This window comes from Bos indicus, chromosome 4 (genome assembly GCF_029378745.1).
Source record: "Bos indicus isolate NIAB-ARS_2022 breed Sahiwal x Tharparkar chromosome 4, NIAB-ARS_B.indTharparkar_mat_pri_1.0, whole genome shotgun sequence".
NCBI lineage: Eukaryota > Metazoa > Chordata > Mammalia > Artiodactyla > Bovidae > Bos > Bos indicus.
The window spans coordinates 8000440-8018588 of NC_091763.1; the positions used below are offsets into that span (position 1 = coordinate 8000440).

Below are 18149 nucleotides of genomic sequence, written 5' to 3' on the forward strand. Positions count from 1 at the left end.
CCAGACACGTCTGAGACAGGAGAGGACACCCTGGAGTACCCTCCAATCCCTTTCCGCCTCCAGTCTGGAGAAGGGCGTTTGACCCCAGGAGGAAGCTGAGGGACACGGAGGCACTGATGCAGGGCTGCTTACAGGCAAAGTGGACCTGAGCCTCACTTACTGAAATCTGACTACAATTAGTATTTGCAAGTCTGAAAAAGCTCCCTAGAAATATTTCAAATATTGAGGAACTTTCTTAAAGAAAACCCAAATCAGGCTAACATGGGGGCATGCTCCAACGAAGCTTTAAAAAAAAAATCCTTGGACTTCCCTGGTGGCTTAACGATAAAGAATCTGCCTGCCAATGCAGGAGACACAAGTTAGATCCCTGATCCGGGAAGATCCCACTTGTCTGGCAGCAGCTAAGCCCCTACATTACAACCACTGAGCCAGTGCTCCAGAGCCTGTGTGCCACAAATCCTGAAGCCCGCATGCCGCAAGGCCCGTGCTCCACAAGACACGCCACCACAGTGAGAAGCCCCGACTCACCACAACTAGAGCAAAGCCCACGCAGCAATCAAGACCCAGAACAGCCAAAAAATAAATTAAAAAAAATTTTTTTTTTTAATCTGCATAGCTAAGGCAGGATTTTCTTTGCCTCTGACCTGAAATCAGTTCCCTAGATTCTTGTATAAAGGATCCAGGAAGTCACACAGAGGAGATTGTGGCAATGATTTTATTTGCAGGAACCACAAACGCCCTCTAGATAAATGTTGGGGGATCAGGCCTGCATCAGGCGCTTCTTGATGAATTGGCCTACTAGCCGCTGGGGCCGCTGCTGGTACTCGGCCAGCACATCGTGGGGGCTGCTGATCTGGTCTCCTTCCAGGCGGTTGAGGAGGGTGACGCACACCACGGCCGCTGCAGGGAGCAAACGCCAGGTCAGCACAAACAGGGGGATTTCTAGCTTAATCCCGGGAGACCAGCCTCCACTCCTCACAAGGTGTGGGATGCAGATCATCCTGTCCCACTGTCTCATGCTCCGGCTGCCTTTGCGTCCCAAAGAGATTCCCTCAGCGAACCTCAGGACTAGCTTGGGCCCCTGTACTGCCTTGAAAGGCCGGGTGATGAGACAACAGGGATGGCAGGATTTCTGGAAGCAGAGCTGGGCTGGAGGGCTGAGGCCAGGAACTACAACTCAGAAATCCCAGGAGCTCTGAGGGCCAGATTCACTGGACAGTTGGCAGCGAAGCCCGCCCTGAGCAGAGGGGGTAGCTTTCTCATCTTTCTGGTTCCTTAGTGGCACCTGAGTCCAGCAGAGACACTGCGGATCCTGCTTTGCAGCGTGTGTCAATCTGAAGAGCACAGAGGTGCGCTCTGCACTCAGCCCCGAGGCATGCCTTGGGGGCAGGGTGGGCGGGTAATCCCCGGAAGGACTTGCGTGACGAGGGGGGAGAAGCAGGGGGTTCAGCTTGGGGGAGGGCGGCCTAGGGATCCCACCTCGGAGGCCACAGGCGTTGCACATGGCAGCAAAGACCGACGCCTCCATCTCGATGTTGCGGATGCCGGCCGCGTAGGCTGCCCGCAGGTACTCCTGCTTGTCCTTTTCAGTGTAGGAGCAGAGCGCCCCGTCCAGGCGGCCTTGCCCTGGAAAACCGTGGAGCACTCGGCACGGGCACGCAGTAAACACCCACTGCACGCCCATCCCACTCCCCAGACTCAGAGGTGGTTTCGAGCCCGCCCGGCCTGCTTGCCCTCCAACATCCGGCCCGCAGTGGAAATAATGCGAAGCAAGCGCACGTCGGCGGCAAACCCCCAGCAGGAGCCCAGAGCGCCCCTCACCCTCATAGAAGTCCAGGGTGCACATGGTGTTGCCCACGACTGTGGGGAACTCGCCGAGCTCCGCGGAGCAGCGCGCCAGCTCCTGCACCAGCTGCTCGTCCAGGTCCGTGTTCCGGACCTCTCGCTTCCCGAGGACAATCTGCTCGAACTCCGGCTTAAAGCACGGGTCCACTGCCTGCCGGGTGATGACCACGGAGCCGGGCTCCAGACCTGAAGGAAGGAAGGCGGGGGTCGGGCAGGGAAGGGCCTGGTCCATTCATAGGAACACTGAAAGGTCAGTCAGGCCTTAAAAAGAAATAGGTAAGGACCCCTTTTTGACACCAGATTTATTTTTCCTGATGGTAAAAGAAACGAATGGGTAGAGGATACAGAAAATACGAAAAAGTGCAAAAAAGGGCCTCTGCACCCCACTGAGCAACGTCTTAACAATTGCTGCTGGAACTCTCTGGGGCTCCCTTTACCAGCAAGTGTTCAGCTGGTCCCTGTTTTGTAGTTGTTTTTGTTTGTTTTTTTAGTATTTAAGGTTTTGAGTAAAACAAAAGTAGGCAAGAATAGTGTAAGGAATTTCCAGGCTCCCCAAAACTGGTTCCTGTGGCCACCAGCCCCTGATGCTCTGGCTTCCCTCCAGGAGTGACCCCTGGTGAGGATCTGCTTTCTGGGCCTCCCTGGGTGTTTCCACATTTGTACCAACATTATTCTGCTCCTCCGTCTTTGGACTGTTAATAACTTTGCTTGAGATTTGACCATTAGCATTTCTCACCACTACTTGCTTTAATGGGATGTTGGTTTTCCTAGACATTAAGGAGAAAGAAGCCATGAGAGCTGTTCCAGGGCTCCACGCCCTTACCCCCATATCAGCTGCTTTCATGAAACATTAAAAAATATGACCAATCCTCAAGCTCTGGCTCTGCTCACCCCACTGTGTGTCCATCTGGACTTTCCTTGCTGCTTCAACACAGACACTTCTCAAGTGTCTCCCCACCCCAACTGTGGACCTGGAAGAACCCTCAGATGGTGGCTTTTATGAATTCATGGTGCCCAGGATTTTCCAGCCGCTTCAGGCCTCAAATTGGAGGGTGCAGCCCTCCTCTAGGGTCAGCTGCTCTTCCTCAGACCCTGCACTCTCTCAGGATACCCATTGGCTATTTCAGAATTCTCTTCTCACATCCATCAGGAACCCCAGAGTTTCTCACGCTTCCTCCTGAGTGGGGGCCTGTGCTACCCACCCACTATTCCTATTTTGGGATTTGGGGAGATGCCATGTCACACTTTGCTGTTGAGGATTTGGGGTCCAGCTCTTTAGTTGATCTGTCCATTTCTATGGAGCAATTTTGGGAGACTCAAAACCCACCATACTCCCTCCAGAATTCATTCTCTGGTTATTGGTTTTAAAATCCCTGCAGAGCAAGAACTCAGGAAAAGTTTGGCGGCGCTTCTGGCGATACTGGTGCCACGTGCATGAAGGAGAGCCTGCGCACTGGAAAGTACCACAGCTAAGTGGGCAGGGCCCTCCCTAGTCATTGGGGTGTTTTCTGAGAACCCCGTTAAACTTTGAATGACAATCTGCAAACATGGATGCTACCTATCAATCTGTCTATGTAGTGGAAAGAAAATGAGACTATGTATCAAGAAGATTTAGGGCCTACAGAAGCCCCATTCACAGCAAGGAAACCTAAATTTTCAAATTACCGTAAATCCAGGGGAAGTCAGGCCTAGGCAGTTAAAAACCAATGCAGAGGCCAGGTCTCCCAGCAGCTCCCAGCTCCTTGATGGGAGTGAGAACTGTCAGAACCCATTTTTCAGCAGAAAAACCTGCCCTGAGTTGGGACATCTGAAAGCAGGACAACTTACATAAAACAAGTTTGTTTCAACGACTTTGGCTTAAAACTCAACATAAGTTTAAGCATTTGGGGATGTTAAAAAAAAATTATGATGAGCACTGAGGGCTTTTAGGCAATTTAAGAACACTTATCTTAATTTTGTATTCCATCTCTTTCTTCCCCCTTTGAGTTTCCTGTAGGTTTTCTCATAAGGTACTTCACATCCTTGCAAGAATAGGGAGGAGTGAGCGAATTGAAGGAGAAAGAGAAATGAGGGAGTAGAAAGAATAAAAAGAGAGAATCAAGCAAACAAGAAGGCGTGAGAGTATAACCCGAAAAGAATGGGTTTTCACATGCGGGTGGCCTGGAAGCTTTCTGCAGCTATTTCTGGGGTATGGGTTGGGAGAAGTAGTTGGACCAAAAAACAACAACAAAAAAAAAAACAGATAAATAACAAAACAAACATGTTGTCACACCTGCTGCTGCTGCTGAGCTGTACTTGGGCACAGCCCAGGTAGGAGCTCTGGGTCTCCTCGATGCCCCCCCTTACCCCCAGAAGGTCCCGGTCATGCGCGGCACACTGACCTATCCCACCGGAAGTGCCGATGCGGATGAGGGTGACGCCGGAGCAGCGAGCATGGTACAGCAGCTTGATGAGCTCATGCAGCATGATAGCGATGGAGGGGACGCCCATCCCGTGCTAGAACCAGGGAGAAACACTAGCGTCACGCTCCGGTGGAGTCTCTGTGTGCCCTGTGGTGCATTGCTAAGTGGTCGTAAAGAAGATGAACTTCAAAACGTAGTTAAAAATTATGACTATGTGGGGAAGGTTTGCATGATGCTGTTGAACGGATGACCCCATCTGATGCACCACAACCAATAGAACGGATCTCAGCTGAGGACCAGAAGCCTGCGGTTGCCAGGTAATGAGCAGCCCCTCTGGGCTGGGAAGCCCTGCACACATTTTCCCCTTTCTCCACATGCTCTGCCACAGCCATCCTCAATGGCTGGCCTGTGGCTCCGCCCTATGAAGGCCGCTGCCTCTCCACCCCCAACCCTCACCCCTCTTCAGAGGTCTGCTGGAGTCACGGCCACCAGGAGCTGATCCAAGGTGGAGCAGTCCTTGGAGGATGTGTTTGTCATGGAGTCTGGCATGTGGGAAGTGCTTCCATGGATTATTAGTATCCAGATCTGAACACGTCTTGATTCCTGGGTGTGTGCAGTGTTGTTGAAGCTGCCAAACATCTCAGCTACTCAGAGCAGGGGCACCCTCTGGGCAGCCTTACTCTGTGGCAGCATTTGCTTAATGTTCCTGCCTACAAAGGAAACCAGAACCGGGAACCGAGAAACACCAGAGATATGTGTTCACTCACTGCTGAATCACACATGTGTGATGTAAGTCCCTGTGAGGTGGCCAGGGCGGGGGCCACCTGGTCCCGGTCCTGGCTCTCCCTGGGGCCCCGGTCTAGGCAGGTCCTCCTGGTTTCCACCCTGGGTCCTCACCGCGTGCACACAGCTGGGTGGGTGTGCACCACCATGTGTGTCCATGTGTGTCCTGGCCTGCCCTGAAGGCAGGCCCCAGCTCCAGGCTCCCCTCACCCCTGTCCCCGCTGCCGGGCTGTGTGCAGGGCAGGCGGGGAGCCTGCAGAGCCGGGAGCCCCAGCCTCCCGCCAGGGCAGGTACTCACGCTGACCGACAGCACCGGGCCCACTTTAAACATGGTGTAGCGGTCAGTGCCCTCACAGATGTTGGGATAGTCAGCACCCGGGTGGGCAAAGCCCAGCTCCATGGCCACGTACTTGATGAAGGCTTTCATCCGGGAAGGGCTTCCTCCAACACACACAAACTGCAGACAGAAAACAGAACCCCGTCAGCAGAGGGAATGCACCCCGTCTGAGGAGCATGGGTCCTCAAAGTGGGACCCCCCACTGCAGCAGCATCTCCTGGAACTTGCTAGAAGTGCAGGTCCCTTCCCTGGCCTACCCCGGACCCGCTGTGTATGGGGAGCCAGTAATCTGTGTGCCGTGGAGGCCCCCTGGTGATTCCAGCATTCCTTCAGATGTAAGAGGCACTGGTTCATGGACTCAGTTCATTGCTATTGGACCCAACAGTGTGAAGCAATCAGACGCACAAAATGCAGGACAGCCTCGCCCTCGCTGGGCAGATTAAATCCAGGCTCCACGCCAGCCCGGGGTCCATCCATCTGTGTGGGCGGCAGCTGTGTGGGCATCCATCTGGCAGAGAACCCAATGGCCAATTTGAGAAAGAGTCAGGGGCCAGTGGGGGCTTGGGGAGTCGTAGCTGTGGACGGAGCGGGTAAATCTCAGAGACACAGAACCTGCGGTCTGCAAAGTGCAAAACAAGAAAGCTCACAAAAGAAAAACAAATAAGTCACTCCTAGGGACTCAATGATCAAAGAATTATTAGTCTCTAAACATAAAAAAGAAAACTTTTACAGTCTAGAAAAAAATTATAGGTTAGATTTAAGGGAAGAATGGAAATGGAAAATCGTCCCTCAGTTTGAAACAAACAGCATGAAAGAACCAGGTGGCCAGTGGGACATAACCTGGTCATGACCTTATGATCCCATGAGGCAGCCCTGGATCTAGGGTCAGCGGCCTGTTTCAGTTTAGAATCCTAAACTTTAGTCCACTTTAAAAGTCCTCTATGAGGACAATTCTGGACCCAGGCACTTCAGGCTCCGGACGAGGGGAGCCTGGAAGCTGCATTCAGCAGGTTAAGTCATTGAAGGAAGCAGCTCAACAAATCGATGTGCATCTTAAATGACAGACAGCAAGCAGACATGGTGACTGCTCCTCCTCGTTATCCCTCAGTCCCCTAGAAAAGATTTAATGTCTGCTCTTTTCTAGTCTCTCAATGAAGCTTTAAGAATATTAGTGATCTTAGGACAAATTCCAAGAATTGAAAGCCCTGAGCATTTTACCTTCACATCTCCAAACATGGCTGGGAAATCGTGCGTGCTAGTGCTGAGGCTGAAGTGGTAGAGGATGTCTTCCTTCATTGCTGCTATGTGGGGATTGCAAAGCTGCACCAAGTCACTGCCCAAAACAGGAAAGGAGACAGTTTACAGAACCAGCGTCCAGTGGCCAACTGGACCACTGAGGCGCTCTGTGCCAGAGAGGCACGTGGAACCCAGCAGCGGGACAACCCCAACCTACAGAGGCTTCTGCTCCATCTGAGTTCCCCCCACTCCTCCCCTTCACCCCCTCTTCACTTCCAGGGCTGGTTTTGGAGGGTGATCAGACAGAACTCACAAGAGCACCGAATGGTATACAAAGCTCAAAATGCCAATTCACTCTATAAAGAGTGTAGCCAGTTGCTACCCAACTCAAGCTCACTCAACATGTAAATGTGGCTTTGTGTTAAAAATAATATACTTATCACAGGAAATATGCATGGAAATAAAAGTAAAAAAATGGCCTATAATCCTCCCACTCAGAGATGGCTTTTCCAATCTGACGCCTTTCCTTTTCACTTCCTTGTCATTAGCCAGCACTTAGCTGGTACAACCATCAAAAGAGAGTGATGAGAAAAGACATCTTTTCATTTTGTTTTTTTCTCTGCAGCTGCTTGAAACTTTGTGTGGTTTGCATTGTATTTCTCTTGGACGGTACACTGCTAGCTGGCAGTAGGGGTCAGCAAACATTTCCCAAAAAAGACCAAATGGTAAATATTTTTTCCCCTGAAGGTCATATGGGCTCCATCGCCTCTTCTCAACCCTGCTGTTGTCACATCAAAGTGGCCACAGACAACATGCAGATGGGTATGGATGTGTTCTAATAAAACTTTATTTTTATAAACATGATGCCGAGGTCTAGATTGCATCTGCAGCCTTAGACACACCTCCTTCTACACCTGTGCCTTCCAGATCCCAAACACAGGTGTGCTGCCCAGTGCCAGGGGCAAAGAGGGAGGCAGCATGGGGCCCCAGTTCACAGCAGTTAGGACCTTCTATTTCTTCCTTCTGAGTCAGACTTTCTGCTCAGAACCCACTGATCACATTTCCTTCTCAATCTAACTGTGAGAAAAAAACATCCAGGAGAAGGTCTAAGCATCCTGGGATTTGTAAACACAACAATGCGACTGACCCAGGCCACCTCCTCTGCTGTCTCTAGCCCCTGTTTTCCTGGCATCCACTGGTCCTCGCTCTAGACCAGGCTCTAGACCAAAGGTGTTTGCTCCTCTGTTTTCTGCATCTCATCACTTCTTCCTTTCCCTTCTCACATTTCCCTCCTATTTCCTTAGAATGGCATCCAAGTTAATTCACAGCCCAACAGTGTCGAGAAGCAATACAAAAAGAGGTAAACATTTTTCTGCAATGCAAATGCATTATTTTTTGTGTTAAGACATGTCAATAAAAATTATCATCAAGTGAAAAAAATTAAAAAAAAAATTTTAAAGACGCAAACAAAATATTAAAGAGAGACAGATCTTTTTCTAAAGGGGAGGTGCTGATGGCTGGCTCACGGGACGGCCCTGGGGCAGAGATGGGAGAGTCTTACTCAGAAGAGGCCACCTGCCCAAGCCACAGTCTGTGCTGGACCCCAACCAGTCCCAGCCAAGCCCACCCTCCTGGGGCAGGGGGTCTCTTTCCAGGGGACCAAATCCAGCGGGGACAAATCCCAAGCTTTCCCTGAATGCCTTCTGAATCTCCAGGCCAAGCTGAAATTCTGAAGTCGCAACACAATCACAGCATCTGAAGCTCCTTTAAAGGTAATTGTTTTACTACAATTATGGTTCTTGGCCTCCTTCAGGATGTTCACAAGACAGACTACAAACAGAAGCGTTACTAGGCAAGCATCGGAACTGACAAAACAGGATGTGACCAAACAACTTTGTCACTTATTTCAAAATACAAAAGCTTTCTTTCCTCTTTCATTCCAGGAAGAGAAGGAAATAGGGTGTAATTCTGGAGACATAATAGCGAACAGAACAAGCCCAGACTTACTTTTGTTACTGAGGCTTAATTGACCCGCAGTGTTGTAATAGAGTCAGGTCTACCATAGTGATTCAATTTTTTAAAGATTATACTCCATTTTTAAAAAGGATTTAAAAATAACAAGTAAAAGACATATTAATGGAAAACTGTTCCTCTAGCCTACACACAGTTTCAAACTTGACTGTATCTTCCTTTATTCTGTCACTTTATTTAACAAATATTCGTTGAGCACCTACTCTGTAAAAGAAATGGGTGGCATGCAAAAGGAATGAAACCTGACTTATGATTCCAGGGGTTTATCAGCAGGGAGGGAAAAACATGGCTATTGGACAAACTGGCCCAGATGTCTAGGGTCGCATGCTCAAGAAACAGGCAGAGAGACTTCCCTGGTGAACAAGTGGCTAAGACTCCATGCTCCCAATGCAGAGGGCCTGGGCTTCAATCCCTGGTCAGGTAATGAGATCCTGCATGTGCCAACTAAGACAGATCTCACATGCTGCAACTAAGATTCAGCACAGCCAAATAAATACAAATAAACATTTTCTAAAAAAGGGGCTGGCAGATGAGGAAGGGACTCTGAAACCAAAGGAGGGGTCACTGCACCTCACCTGGTGCCCAGGTCCCCTTCTCCAGCCTTTATTTCACAGTATCCCCACTCCATCAGCCCCCAGGGTCCTCAACTTGGGGGCAGAGGTCAGGGAGAGGACAGTGGGGACAGGGTGTGTTTGGCTGTCAATGATAGGAAGCACTCAGGACCCTACTATTTCAAGTAAAGTTATCTCTGCAAGTGCCATTCCCGGGGCAGCCCCCAAAATTGAAAATGGGCCAAAGACTCTGCAGGGAAGGAAGGAAAGGGCAGGTGTCCATGTGGGATTAGGACGTGAGCAGGTGACCAACCTGTGTGAGGCTCCAGAGGACCTCCTGAGGAACCTCCAAGAAGAGAACCAAGGAGCCCTTCTTAGAAGGGAATCCTGAGAAAAGAGTTTTATGTATAGTGAGGTAGGACTGAATTCAATTAAGTATATTTTGTTACTAAGAGTAATTGATATGAAACTGAAGCTTGGTTTTCTCTCTGTGCTAAGAGAATAAAGTTTTCTTGGAGGGACGTTCCTGGTGGTCCTGTGGCTAAGACGCTATGCTCCCAATGTAGGGGGTCCAGGTTCGATCACTGGTCAGGGAACTAGCTCCCAACATGCCACAACTAAGATGCAATGCAGTTAAATAAGTGAAAAATGAATACGTATTTTTTTTAATGTTTAAAAAATAAAGTTCTCTTGGAATATCGAGCCGTTTTCCCTACTGGATTGTACGTCTTTGCCTTTCAGGTGAGCTGTATTTGCTTTTGAAAGATTGTGCTCTCACTTTGGTTAAGTGAATTAAGTATTGTTCCACAGTGACCTAAGGTCCTATTTGACCAAGTGTTTTAAAACTTTTTTACTATTTTGACAGACTTCCCAAATTCTCCCTGAAGTTGACTTTGGGATTCTTCAGAAAGGACCCCTGAAGCATCTCAGAGAGAGTAAAATTAAACTCATGAGGCTTATTTGGTATGTTAAATTACATGGGCAGCATTGTCGTGGTAAATAATCTTAGGTTACATTGTGTGGGTTAAGTATTACTAATATACATGTTCTAGAAATTATATGCCACTCCTTAGAATCTCGTACATCCTGATAATGTTTACAATCATAATTGTAGTTATTATGTTAAAATTTTGTATGTCACAGAAATAGCCAAGTTTCTTTACCAAATACAATGTAATCAGACCTTTAACCTTGCCTTTTTAAGTCATTTGTCATTTATAGACAGCTTCATCTTCAAAAAGATTCCATAGCAAGAACTTTCTGGTTCCCTAGCAGTCCAGTGGTTGGGACTTGGCACCTTCACTACCAGGACTTGGATTCACTTCCTGGTCAGTGGTTTTTATTTATTTACTTTTTTGATGGGGGGAGTTGCTCATTTTGTTTTTTGCCTTGCTCAGCAGCTTATGGGACCTTAGTTTCCCAACCAGGGATTGAACACGTGACCCCTTCACTGGAGGCTCAGAGTTCTAACCACTGGACCTGTTTTCCAGACACAGGGAAACTCTTCCCCTCAAGCTAATTACAGAAATTTGGTAAATTACACGTTAGTAAGTACAATTCAGACAGTTATCTTTTCTACCTGATCTCTCCAGAAATTGGAAACTCTTCCCTTCTCATCAGCTTTATCAGGTAATAAAATTAATTAATAATTACTAATTGAGGTCTGTATTTACTGCCTAGGATGCATTTCTCAGATGACTCCTTGTTGCTGTGCTACATTATGGTACAGTTTGTTTCTGAAGCTTATTACAGTAATCTATCTTTGAACGAAGACCACATGTACCATGGCCTGCAACCAGGGGATTATACATGTGGGAAAGACATCAGATAAAGGACTTTTGGAAGGGACTCTATTAGGCTTCCTTAGACTTTGATTAAGATTAATACTGCCAGACCAGGGCAAGAAAATTATGATATCTGAAGTAGACATCTGATCCAAGATGCCAGACCAGGCCTGTAAGCTAATTACTTTAATAATTGCTCACACTTTTGCTTATAAACCAGAAGTATTTCTTCCTTGGGCTCAGTCATTTTTAAGTTTCAAAAGTCAAACTAATTGCTGAGTTCGTGGCCAATTACCTCTGTCCAGTACTCCTAGGTTAACTTGGTGGGTTTCTCCTCTCTTACTGGATGGCCTTTAGGTCTAAAAGTATTGAAATCATACAGAGTCTGTTCTCTTATTACTGTGGAATTATGTTAGAAATTAGTATCAAAAGATATTTCAAAATAACCCACATTTTCAAGTGCAATGTGACATTTACCGACAGAGATCTTTGACTTAGCCATTGGAAGTCTCAATAAAGTTAGGAGACTAAAGAAACACAGGGGCTGATTGCAGAGAAGAAAGCATTTAATGAGAAATTAATAGCAAAGATACTTTAAAAATCCCATGTATTTGGAAATTAAATGTCCATTTTAAATGATGTGTGTATCTAAGAAACTATAAAAAGGAAAATTAGAAAATATTTGTAACAGAATAAAAATGAAAAGAGAATTTACCAGAATTTGTTGCATGCAGCTGAAGCTACTCAGTGCAACTGAACACATGAATCTTGAATAAGGGATGAAAACAATGGACACTAGCATAAAATTTTGTTAGATTTAAACAAAATCTCTACTTTAGTTAACAATACTGTATAACACATTTCCTAGATATTTTTTTATAACATAGTATTTCTTCATATTCTCAAAATTGAATTAGAACTTTCAAGCCTCATTTAAATTTTTTTTAAATCACCAAGGTAACAAACTTTCTAGACATTTAGCAGTAATACCGATGCCAAAATACACGGAACTATATCAAAGTTTTGAGTGAATGCTGCTGCTGCTAAGTCACCTCAGTCGTGTCTGTGCGACTCTGTGCGACCCCATAGACGGCAGCCCACCAGGCTCCCCCGTCCCTGGGATTCTCTAGGCAAGAACACCAGAGTGGGTTGCCATTTCCTTCTCCAGTGCATGGAAGTGAAAAGTGAAAGTGAAGTTGCTCAGTCATGTCCGACTCTTAGCGACCCCGTGGACTGCAGCCCAACAGGCTCCTCTGTCCATGGGGTTTTCCAGGCAAGATTATTGGAGTGGGGTGCCATTGATACATAAATTACAAATCTAGCATTCTATTCATACTAAGTCAAACAAGTGGAATCAAAACGCCATAAATTTTTTAGCTGTCATCTTCCTCCTTAATCTTGTGAGGGGTCATGACAACCCATGACTCACTGCTCTGTGGACGTGTATCTGGATTGTGTAAACTGTCAGTAATATGTCGTGTGTGCGTGCATGCAGGCATGCTAAGTCTCTTCAGTCGTGACTCTTTGTGACCCTATGGACTATAGCCTGCCAGACTCCTCTGACCATGGGATTCTCCAGGCAAGAGTACCAGAGGAGGTTGCCATGCCCTTCTCCAGGGGATCTTCCCGACCCAGAGATTGAACCCGTTTCGGACATCTCCTGCACTGGCAGGTGGATTCTTTACCACAAGCGCCACCTGAGGAGCCCCAGTAATACACCATTTGATGTTACTACACTTTGTCTCAAAACCGTTGACCTCTTTTGGGCAAAACAGTCCTTAGAGCTTTTTGAAAAGCCATCTCCTGGGTTATAATTCTCAGGCTAACTGGAATATAATTTTCCTTTTTTTTCTCATATTGACTATTAATTTTTTTTCATCAGTACCAGCAATGCACTAATATACATAAAAGAGTGGCCATGTGAATCATACAGTGGATAATGAACAACTGGAAAGAAATAAGGAAAGTGTTTGAAAGTCAGAACCAAGAGAGCTGGGAGGGCAGCAGGGACTGTGACTCAGAAAGTGTCCAAGAGGAGAAAGCTTCTTATAAAGTAATCATTGGATTGCATTGAGCTCCCCCTTCCCTGAAATCTTATGTATTGACCTTCCCCAACGGCCTCTTTGGAGTGGCCTCTCAGAGCTATCTGAGGCTGCCTTCCAGGCTGCAGTCCTCTTTTTGCCCCAGATAAAATTTAGCTCACCAAAAAAACAAAGAGTGCCCAGGAGTAAGGAAACCCCACTGGATACAGGTCTGAGCGCTTGAATCCTTGAGGGACAAACACTCCAAGGCTACAAGCTGTGCCCGGCACCAGGTGCCAGGCGTTCTCAGCCAGCTCAGCTGCCAGCCAACCCAGCGTTCAGTCCCCCAGGCCCCGCTCGGCCTCAGACCCAAGAACCAAAGTGTCCACACGCCTCAGCTCCTGTGGGCTCGAGGTCATCCCCACCAGCCTAGGCCAGGCAGCACGCAGGTCACCTTACTTGTGATCTTCCGGCTTCTCCGTTTCAGCCGCGGTGGAGGCCATTCCCTCAGCTGAGGCAGGACCCTAGGAGAAGACGGCAGAGTCTGTGAGAAGGTAATAGTGAACATTTTAGGAGTTCATCTGAGGGCACAGCGATCGCAGTCCGTGGTCACCCAGGGAGCTGGAGAGCGACCCACGGTGAGAAGGTGGGAGCAAAGCGAGTAGGTGACTGACGGCCGCAGCAAGAGGCCCAGACGGCTGTGTGTGATGGTTGTCCGTATTGTTTTGAATTTGCAGCCTTGAGGCATTTATCGCTTAGATTTCAGTTTGCTGACACGGGCTGCCTCAGCATTAGAGCCACCACGGTCCAGTGGGCTCCTTGCTTAATTATTTGAACACTAGTTAATCCTCCCAATAGGAACCACTGTCGCTCAGTCAGCAAGGCCACGTTAACCTGTGGAAGGCCAGCGCCTTCGAGAGGAATCCTACATTTCTGCATCACATGCCAGCACGTAACAACCAGGAAGGCTGCTAATTTCAGAGAGCAGCTGGCGGAAATATACCCAGAGTGTGGGCTGGCGTCTCATGCAATCCCCGGGGCAAGACAGCCCTGACCCAGCGGACTACACCGGGCTGCCTCATCCTTCTAGAATCTTAACTCTCCTCCAGCTCAGGGCAGGAAGGGAGCAAGCAAAGGCAGCAGCTCTCCAGAGCCTGCCATGGAGGGAAGGGAAGGACCTGGGGCAGGTATGGATCAACCCTCCGCCCTGCTCCAACTCAGAGCGGGAAGAAGGGAAGGCCATGAGAGGTAACCAGAGTTATCTTACTGACACTGCAGCGCTGAGCCTGAGGATCTGCCAGAGGTGAACACGGTGAGTGGATTCTGCATGGAGCCACCGCCAGCACCCCCAGCTCAGGCTCTCAACCTGGAACCCCACCAGCCACTTATCAGAAAACCAAACCCACCAAGCGAAAACCCAGAAGGTCTCCTTTTGGAGAAAAGGATCGATGGCTGCTGTTACACAGTTAAATTTTGACCATTTTTAGAAAATGCTGAAGACCAAAGAATATGATCATAATTGGGTCTGGGGCACAGATTTTTCTGGAGAGTTACCTTGTCTCTCCTCACCTGGGCTTCATCCTCCCTTAGCATTTATAGGACGCTTCTCAGGAATTGCCAGCCTGTGCATGTATGCGTGCTAAGTCACTTCAGTCATGTCTGACTCTTTGCAACCCTATGGACTGTAGCCCGCTAGGTTCCTCTGCCCATGGAATTTTCCAGACAATACTGGAGCGTGTTGCTGTGCCCTCCTGCAGAGGATTTTCCTGACCCAGGGATCGAATCTGTGTCTTCTAGGTCTTCTGCATTGGCAGGCGGGTTCTTTAAACCTGGTGCCACCTGGGAAGCCCAGCAGCCTGAGTCCATCACAAATTGATTGTACCCAAGTTGGGCAGGGCAGGGTGGTTGTTGGGAACCTCCCATCCATAGCCAGGTGACAACCCAGACTTGTGATGGGAGTGCAGGGCTTGGGGTTGGGGAAGGTGGACAGTCTTGTTGGACTGAGCCCCTAGCCTGTGGAGTTTGACACTGTACCCAGGTAGACAGTGTCAGAACTGAGTCCAACTGTAGGACTCCCTGATGGTGTAGGAGCTGGTGTGGAGAACTGCTTGATGGTGTGGGGAAAACAAATCAGAATTGTGCTCAGTGATCAAACTCTTAAGGGCATAGTTTGCCTTTACAGCATCCAGCAGGCAGATGGATGAAATGAGACGCAGACAGCCCAGTTTCTGAAGAAGCCTGGCATCCAGGAAACACCACTCTCGTCACGTGCACCCTGCAGGCAGCAGCTACCGCCCCTCTGGGATCCATCTCATTGTCTGTAGTAAGTGCAGACACGTCTTCCGGAGCACCAGCCCACAGCCTTCCTTATTGGCCCTCACTGTCCCCTGAGAGATGAAGTCGGGCAGAGGGTCATGGAGAGTCAGTCACCTCCTCCTGCAATCTGCCCCCTCTGGTCTGCCAGCTCTTCCTCTGGGGGTGGTATGGGGGAGGCGGGTATGGGAAAGAGGAAGGGTGAGAGGTGCCTTCCCACAGGGCGGCAGCTGAATCACAGAGTTCAGAGGGTAGCCCAGGAGTCCTCAGGGAGAATCCATCCCTATTTTCCAGGAATTGAAACTTAGCCACAGAGAAGGCATCCTGTCTGGACTTGCTAGTGTTACTCTCTAGCCCAGTTCTTTGCTTCCCTCTGAAGCAGAGCATGCATTTTCTCTGTCTTATCCTTGCCCTCTGCCACCCTGGACCTCAGCTCCTTCCCGAAGTGTGGTAGGCTTCCTAGACTCAGTTTAGTGCCTGACAGGTGTTCCCCTCCAGGCTGTGAGCTCCCCACCCCCAAGACAACTCCTCCTGGGGCCAGGTCCTGGCTTTGCCGACAAGAAAGCTTTATTTAACCAACTTTGTGCAGAGAAGATTACAGCCTTTGCAATGTTGTAATTGGTAACTTCCTCACTAAATATCTTAAGATGTTCAGGTGGAGTGAGCATGCATGCACGTTTGCCTAAGGAATCCTGGTACAACCACCAGAGCCGTATGTCACTCTCAGAAGGAGCTGGGTGTGGAGGATAAATGATATGGCTACCCCACTCACCCAGTGAAAGGTCAAAGATGGGGAGGGGGTGAAGGAAGTCCCTCCCCTCTCTCAATTCACTTGCCCTCAGACCAGCTGGAACAGATGGGGTCCAAGAGCCACACCGCTGTCACAGGCAGACTGGTTGCTCACTCAGACTCACCCTTATTCTGCAGGCCACCAACAAAGTGAGCGCCCCACTTCTGTAAAAGGAGACCCTGGTGATGCGTAAGAATAACCACTCAGGGAACCATGCGAAGGTGGAAGTTCAGAAGAAATTTTCAAGTTAATAAAAATGTATAGGGGACTCCCCGTGGCCCAGTGGCAAAGACTTCGAGCTCCCCATGCAGGGGCCCTGGTTGGGGAACTCCATCCCACAGGCTTCAGCTAAGACCTGGTGCAGCCAAATAAATAAATCTTTTAATGTGTATGTGAAGCTTGTGGGTAAAAGGATGTCACCAGTCACTGCTGTAAACAATGTTGCCTCCACCAAGTCCTCAGCCAAGGCAGCCATCCCCATGGTGCACCCCAGGAAACTCAGGATGGAGAAAAACAAGACGTTGGCCCTAGGTGGTTAAGATGAACATCAGGTGAATGATTTCAAGAAGCCCAGCCTGTTACATCTTCCCATACATAGAAAAGCACTGAGATCATTAACTTGAGATGTCTGGTTTCTGCAATTGGCTGTAATCTTCTGATGTTCAACGTAAACGTCTGGCTTTTGTTTTGCTCTCAGCAGAACTCCTATATATCCTGGGTCCACTCTTATCTCTTTGGAGCATTCCTCACAGCTACCCGAAAGGCTGTTCCCCAGACCTAAGTCCTCAGTAAGTCCATCAAACAAAACTTAATTCCCAACTTTTAAGTTGTGTGGTGGTGTTTTATTTTTTGTCAAGAAGATGCATTATTTTTTTCCAGCCATCAAAGGAATCAGAAAATAGGTCCTTCACCATCGAGGCCAAAGTCTGTCCCCCTGGGGTTAATGCAGACAAAGAGAGAGGGAGCCCACCAGGGTGCACTGCAGTTGGTTCAACTCAGGTCACAACTTAAAGAGCGTTGGAAGTTTAAGTCTCACAGTCCTGTCCGACTCTTTGCAACACTATGGACTGTAGCCTGCCAGGCTCCTCTGCCCATGGGATTTTCCAGGCAAGAATACTGCAGTGGGTTGCCATTTCCTTCTCCAGGGGATCTTCCCAACCCAGGGATAGAACCCACATCTCCTGCATTGCAGGGAGTCTTTACCATCTGAGTCACCAGGGAAGTCCTTGTACAGTGTAACTAGAAGTCATCATAGGCAAGCTCATTCAGAGAATTTAGGGAACATTTCTGACAACTGCTTTTTCATTTGCTGTACTGAATTAATGCTATCATGCGCCTGTTTCCTCCAACAGACAATATGCTTATGTATTTCCTAAGGATACACCCTTGATGTTGTACAACTGACGTTCAGCCTGGGCATCACCCCAGGTCAATACTTGTGTGGCACCCACTTCATTTCCTCCGTGGCAGAGAAACGCTAGCACTGAATCAGCACCACAGTGCTGTCCACCCACAAAAGGTGCCACCCGGTGCTGCCCACCCCTATTCACCCAGTACAGCTGTGGCCGGAGCGGAAATGTCAGGGGGAATTCAGGTACTTGCCTCATACTTTTACTTCACCTTTTTAGTAACTCAGAAGCAAAAGGCAAGGGAGGAAGGGAAAGCTATACCCATCTGAATGCAGAGTTCCAGAGAAGAGAGATAAGAAGCCCTTAAGTGAACAATGCAAAGTAGAGGAAAACAATAGAATTGGAAAGACTATAGATCTCAAGACAATTGGAGATAGCAAGGGAATATTTCGTCCAAAGATGGGCTCAATAAAGGACAGAAATGGCAAGGACCTAACAGAAGCAGAAGATATTAAGAGGTGGCAAGAATAAACAGAACAATACAAAAAAGGTTTTAATGACCCAGATAACCATGATGGTTTGGTCACTCACCTAGAGCCAGACATCCTGGTGTGTGAAGTCAAGTGGGCCTTAGGAAACATTACTACAAACAAAGCTAGTGGAGGTGATAGAATTCTAGATGAACTATTTAAAATTCTAAAAGATGA

At 48.2% G+C, this 18149-nt stretch overlaps 1 protein-coding gene across 2 annotated transcripts in view; it reads right to left on the minus strand.

The window, feature by feature from the left end:
- Positions 1-697: 697 nt before the first annotated feature.
- The window catches only part of UPP1 (uridine phosphorylase 1), a 28447-nt gene continuing 10995 nt past the window's right edge, over positions 698-18149 (minus strand). For both annotated transcript variants that reach the window (XM_019959652.2, XM_019959651.2), the window contains exons 2-8: positions 13450-13514; positions 6586-6700; positions 5329-5487; positions 4227-4341; positions 1822-2031; positions 1480-1626; positions 698-900 (exon numbers count right to left, since the gene is read on the minus strand). In XM_019959652.2, the coding sequence (XP_019815211.2) occupies positions 761-900; positions 1480-1626; positions 1822-2031; positions 4227-4341; positions 5329-5487; positions 6586-6700; positions 13450-13493 (930 nt within the window). In that variant the 5' untranslated portion in view covers positions 13494-13514 and the 3' untranslated portion in view covers positions 698-760. The remainder of the gene's footprint in view (positions 901-1479; positions 1627-1821; positions 2032-4226; positions 4342-5328; positions 5488-6585; positions 6701-13449; positions 13515-18149) is intronic.